Raw genomic sequence first — 5,637 nt, 5'->3', positions numbered from 1 at the left:
AGGATCACCAGCGCAGACCTGCTCAGTGTGGCGTATATCACAAGAAAAGACACAACTGCCAGGACCCAGGGACCATCCTTTCTCTGATCAAGTGTGAGATCCACGCGTTCTGGACCCCGAGCGAGTCTCATGAAATATCCGTGAGCATCCGCCCACACGGGGAGACCGTGTGCTTCTCCGTGAAGCCGGCCGGGAGGCACACGGTGCAGGTGACTCGCAGGGGTGAGTCCGCTCTGGTTCACGGGGCTTCTCGGCCCGTCTTTCTGAGAGGCATGTGGGTAGATTGGCGTTTCCCTGTTCACTGCCCCCGCCTTGACACAAGCCTGTTCCCCGTGTGTCTCCTTTGCTCCAGTTGTGGACTTCGGGCTCGTCCTCCTGTTCGTGGCCGGCATCGTCCTCTTCCGCCTGGCGGAGCGCTTGAGTCAGTAAGTACCCGAGGCGCCCTTCTTCACGCGGGGACCGAAAGGGCGGGGACCGTGCTGGCGCCCACGAAGGAGGCCCACGCCGGTTTGAGGGGAGCTCTGCTTCAGGTTTTGCAAACGACAGGTCTGAAGCTCAAGCTGGCAAAGCCTTTAAAGCCGGGAATGGTCGTTTGTGTGGCGATGACAGGTGAACGTCGCACCGTGCTTCCGGAGGCGGAACGTGGCATCGCCTGCTCACGGACGTCAGCGTGTTCGCGTGTGAGCTGTGTTACTGTCCCCGCCGTGTACATGGGGAAGGAGATCTGTGTCACCTGACTGGTCCCCCCGGGGCCGGGGCAGGGGCGGGTGTGCTGGTGCCGACGCCTGGCCCTCTCTCAGAGGCCGCCTCCCGACTTGCAGCTCGGATGCCCAAGGAGGGATTGCACAAACCTCTGATCAACCTGCCATTCTGGTATTTTGTTTCTGACAACTTCACCCGTGAGGAAGGAGTGTCCTTCCAATCGTTTTCACTGTTCAGTGCCCTGTCCTACACACGGCTTATGCCTGAGCCTTTCCTTGTGGCACAACCAAGTCTGAACACCCCTCACGGCCCATCCGTGTGCAACTGGCCGCTGCTCACGCAGCCCGAGGCGGGAAGCGTGGCTCTGCGGATCTGGGCTGCAGCCGAGTCCTCCCGGCAGAGGCTGATGCGGGAGGGTCTTTAGAAGCTGAGCCCAGACAGCGCTTTCTCGGGCGCTGCGGATGCCGCCGCGGCTCAGGCACACGCCCACCCGCCCGCTGCCTGACGGGGGCCACAGTTCTTGCCGGGTCCGATTCTGAGCAGAAGATTGCGCAGACGTTGTGTTTTGAGTTCGTGGCAAGCTGTTCACCCTACATTTCAGGCAGAGATTCCGTTTTTTAAGAGCATGGGACGTAATCAAAGCCGCCGCCTGAGTTTTTCTTCTTCCGTCGTCAAGTTGAACGTGTTTTCCATGCGAACAGCGTGGCTGGGCATTCACACGCCTCCGTCTGCTTGTCCTGACAGGAGCCCCGCTTTCTATTACTCCCTGGGGACGGCGCTCGGCGTCCTGATGACACCGGTCTTCCTCCTGCTGCTGGCGAGAAGGTGCATCCGTAAGGTGGGTGAGCCGGGTGGGTGCCCGTGAGCGCAGTGTGCAGATCGGGGTCCTTGGCAGGAAGCTTGGTCAGATCGATCCACACTGATTATGGCGACTCCTCATTCAAGCTGTGTTTCTACGTTGCACAGACTGGCTTTAAAACGTACCTTTTCTAGAGAGTCCCTGTTTATTTCATTGCCATCTGTAGGTTTCCGTAGTACGTCTTGCTGATACTTTTCTGGAGACCCTGTCATTCTCTAGGTAACGTGTTCATTCTCAAGGGGATGTGTTTTCCTTGTGAGTGACAGGGACGATTCTATGCTAAGAGAGAGTCTCTCTGACCTCGGCCTCGCTGAGGACTCTCACGTGGCCGAGCCATCCGGGCTGTGAATAGCAGCGTCGCTGCCTCTGCGGATTGCTGCGTCGTCATCCGTTCCCCAGAACAGAACGAGGAGACGCAAATATTAGTTCACGACGATAATGTTGCCGTCCCTCTGCTGAAAGGGTGCAGCCCAGCATCACCTGGAGATACATTGTTCCCTGCACAGCGCTGCTCCAGCGACAGTGGGCGTGCCGGCCCCGGGCGCCCTGCCCAAGTGCAGGCCGCGGCTCAGGTCCTGGGCCCGAGAGTCTACATCCCGGCAGCTCCCAGGGCGCCAGGGCTGCCGGGCGGGGGTGCACCTGTAATCAGACCCGAGGGCCGCGTTGACACTGTAGAGCAGTGTCTGGTACCGAGGGCTGTGTGCTTGCTTCTGCTGTTACGAGAGCGCCTGACCGTGCGTTTGTTTTCTCCACACGCAGTGCAGCACCTTTGGGGCTGTGATGGTTGCTTGTTGGCTTGCTTCAGTGTATGTGGTGGGCCAGTGGATGGAGCACCTGCCGTGGCTGTGGGGTGAGCACAGGATGCATGTCGTAGGTAGGTAACGTCTTAAGATCCGTTCTGTTATCGGGAAAGCTGCCAAGTGCCACTGGAGGCCTTCTCTTGGCCGATGTTCCCGGCATCTAGGTTTCCTTTGGAACGAAGCAGCGCTGTTTAAAACCGTATTTTATTTGTTCCCATAGTTGGCGATTTCAGTTCATTGTTCGATCTCATCTGATGCCCTTTCCCATATGACCTCCTTCTTCGTTGTCTATCCTCATGTTCAAAAGAGCAAAAACGATTTGCCCCTTTTGGCTACAGAGGCTCTGACCACATCTAACTTGTGATGAAAAGGTTTCTGTAAAATGTGGCTCTTTCGATCTTTGTCTTGATGTATTCGGCACGAAAGGTGAGACGTCCTAAACGTATGTGACGAATGAAAACCTGACTTTCCAGAAACGGAGGCGTCGGGGACCCCCCTGTTCTCCTTGTTACCAAAACAACACCCGCTTTTTCTCCTGGTTTAATCGGGAGGTGGTGGGGGATGAGAGAACTGGTTTCCTCCTAACGCCTGACCCCAGATTTCTCACACAAGTTTATGCCCCCAAATCAGAAGCAATACATGTTTTGTTTCATGTTACGATTTTATGTTTTTAGTTCATGGTTCTTATGCTAAAGTGTTTTTTAAAGTAAATCACCCATATGATGGTATGGTCCCCTAAATACTTCACTAAGCGCTTCTAAAAACCGAGAGCATTTCCCTCTATAGTCAAGTATCAAGTCTAAAAAGAAACTACAAATCCCATAAAGCACTTATCACCCAGGCCACGCTTACGTTCCCGACACGGCCTCGGTGGTGGCTTCGTTAAGCTGCGCTGTAGTCGGGAATCACGCTTTGTACCCGTTCTGCCCCGTTCCCCTCACAGGGTACGCTGACGAGACCACGCCTTGGATTTTTCCAGTTCCCCCTCTGTGGTGTAAGTCAGCTGTGTTCCTCTCTCGCCCGCATGTCCTTTAGACGGGACCTTCGGCCTTGGGGCTCGCTCAGACGCAAACGCACGCGGCCGGACCCACCCGAGACACAGACCCTCTTGCGGTCCCTCGGCGTTGGCTGGACCCGGGCCTGGTTGCCAGGGCGCAGCCGGTCCCTCCGCTGTAAAGTTCACTGTCTTTCTGTGGCCGGAACGTGACAATAAAAAGTCGGGTTGTAGCTGTGACCGGTGCTGAGGCTTCCCCCTGACCAAGGCCGCCTGAGGATGGTTGTCCTAGGACCCTGGACTGAAAACTAGACACATGTTCCAATAACTGACGATCATTCGCCCTTACTTACACCAAGGGTGGTTATCACTTACTCATAACCGGTCAGCCCGTATCACATGAAGGATACCTTAGATGCCTTTTTCAATTTTACTTCATTGGAAAAAGAAAACAGAAGTGAAGGTTTTTCTGGTGTGTTCTTAGCTCTCAGTCCAGGCTATGTTGGTTTTGTTTTTTTTTTTTTTATGTTTTTATTGATTTCAGAGAGGAAGGAAGAGGGAGAGAGAGAGAGAAACCTCAATGATGAGAGAGAATCATGGATCGGCTGCCTCCTGCACGCCCCACACTGGGGATGGAGGCTGCAACCGGGGCCTGTGCTCTGACCGGGAATCGAACCCTGACCTCCTGGCTCATAGGTCGACGCTCAGCCACTGAGCCACGCAGGCCAGACCTCTGCCGGTTTTTACCATAAACTTTCAAGTTCTGAGTGATACTAGTTACATTCTTCTGCTCTTACAGGCTACGTCTTGACAGTTGGGTCTCTCAGCTTTGCTGCCTGTTACAGACGCGGGCCCCTGGTCAAGGAGAGGAGCCAGCGCCTCCTGGCGTGGACGCTGCGGCTCCTGGCCCTGGCCCTGACCTGCGGCGGCGCCCCCGTGCCCCAGGCCGCGTGGACCGCCGTCGGCCTCATGCTGCTGCCCCGGGGTCTGCACTGCCCGGTGAGAGCCCTCAGGTACGTGCTGATGCCTCTTCTCTTTTCCTTGTAATTTGACACGAGCTCTGGTCTGTTGGTGGTTTGGGGGATATTTGGACATATCGTGTTTGATCGCATAATGGACCGCATTTCACCTGGAGCGTTTCCTCTGAGGGGAGGGGAGGCAGCGAGCCGGAGGGTGCGTCTCGTTGCTGTGCTGAGGCTCACACCCACGCGGGTGATGGCAGCTCCCCGGCTCCCTGACTCATCACAGAGCGCCCTGGGCTCAGGCTGCCTAGAGTTGCTACTTCATTCTGTACTTCCTTCCACTGGAGCCAAACACGGCTGCGGAGGTGTTCGAGGTGCTGATGAGATAAGAGTTAGGGCTCAGAAATGAATGGTCAGGGGTGGAAGATGTGATGACATTCAGGGCTTTCTTTTCTCGGGTCCAAGGCGAGGCTTCGGCCTCGTGGAAGCTCAGAGGATGGGTGTCTGCGGAGGGGACGCTCTGTGAGGCCGCCGGGTCGGTCGCCGCGACGGGCTGAGCGCCTGCCTGCGTGTCGTGCACAGATGAGGGGCTCCTGTCCCTGCACTGTGCTTGCTGACCCCGAGGCGTACGCTGTCACGCACGAGGTGCGAACGTAGGCCTGCCCAGCACCGGGCATTGAGAGCTCGGGCACTTCTGGAGGAGCCTGCACTGGGCCAAGTCATAGTGAGTCAGAAGCCAGGTGACTGAGTGTAGGGAGGCTCTCCCACGGAGATGGCATCGTTGTGAGGCAGGCGTGAGCAAGGCGGGCATGGACAGCGTGAGAGGGACGGGCATGGACAGCGTGAGCAAGGCGGGCATGGACAGCGTGAGAGGGACGGGCATGGACAGCGTGAGAGGGACGGGCATGGACAGCGTGAGCAAGGCGGGCATGGACAGCGTGAGAGGGACGGGCATGGACAGCGTGAGAGGGACGGGCATGGACAGCGTGAGAGGGACGGGCATGGACAGCGTGAGAGGGACGGCATGGACAGCGTGAGAGGGGCGGCATGGACAGCGTGAGAGGGACGGCATGGACAGCGTGAGCGAGGCGGGCAGGACAGCGTGAGAGGGACGGGCATGGACAGCGTGAGAGGGGCGGCATGGACAGCGTGAGAGGGGCGGCATGGACAGCGTGAGAGGGGCGGCATGGACAGCGTGAGAGGGACGGGCATGGACAGCGTGAGAGGGGCGGCATGGACAGCGTGAGAGGGGCGGCATGGACAGCGTGAGCGGGGCGGCATGGACAGTGTGAGAGGGACGGGCATGGACAGCGTGAGAGG

General features: G+C 57.5%; 1 protein-coding gene across 1 annotated transcript in view; it reads left to right on the top strand.

The window, feature by feature from the left end:
• The window catches only part of NEMP2 (nuclear envelope integral membrane protein 2), a 31,657-nt gene that overhangs the window by 15,916 nt on the left and 10,104 nt on the right, over nucleotides 1–5,637 (top strand). The window contains 7 exon segments of the mRNA XM_023763081.1: nucleotides 3–48; nucleotides 51–222; nucleotides 353–425; nucleotides 1,447–1,540; nucleotides 2,321–2,435; nucleotides 3,305–3,355; nucleotides 4,155–4,368. Coding sequence (XP_023618849.1) covers nucleotides 3–48; nucleotides 51–222; nucleotides 353–425; nucleotides 1,447–1,540; nucleotides 2,321–2,435; nucleotides 3,305–3,355; nucleotides 4,155–4,368 — 765 coding nt within the window.

The sequence above is a fragment of the Myotis lucifugus genome, unplaced genomic scaffold (assembly GCF_000147115.1).
Source record: "Myotis lucifugus unplaced genomic scaffold, Myoluc2.0 scaffold_3, whole genome shotgun sequence".
NCBI lineage: Eukaryota > Metazoa > Chordata > Mammalia > Chiroptera > Vespertilionidae > Myotis > Myotis lucifugus.
This window is presented reverse-complemented; position numbering and strand designations above follow the sequence as displayed.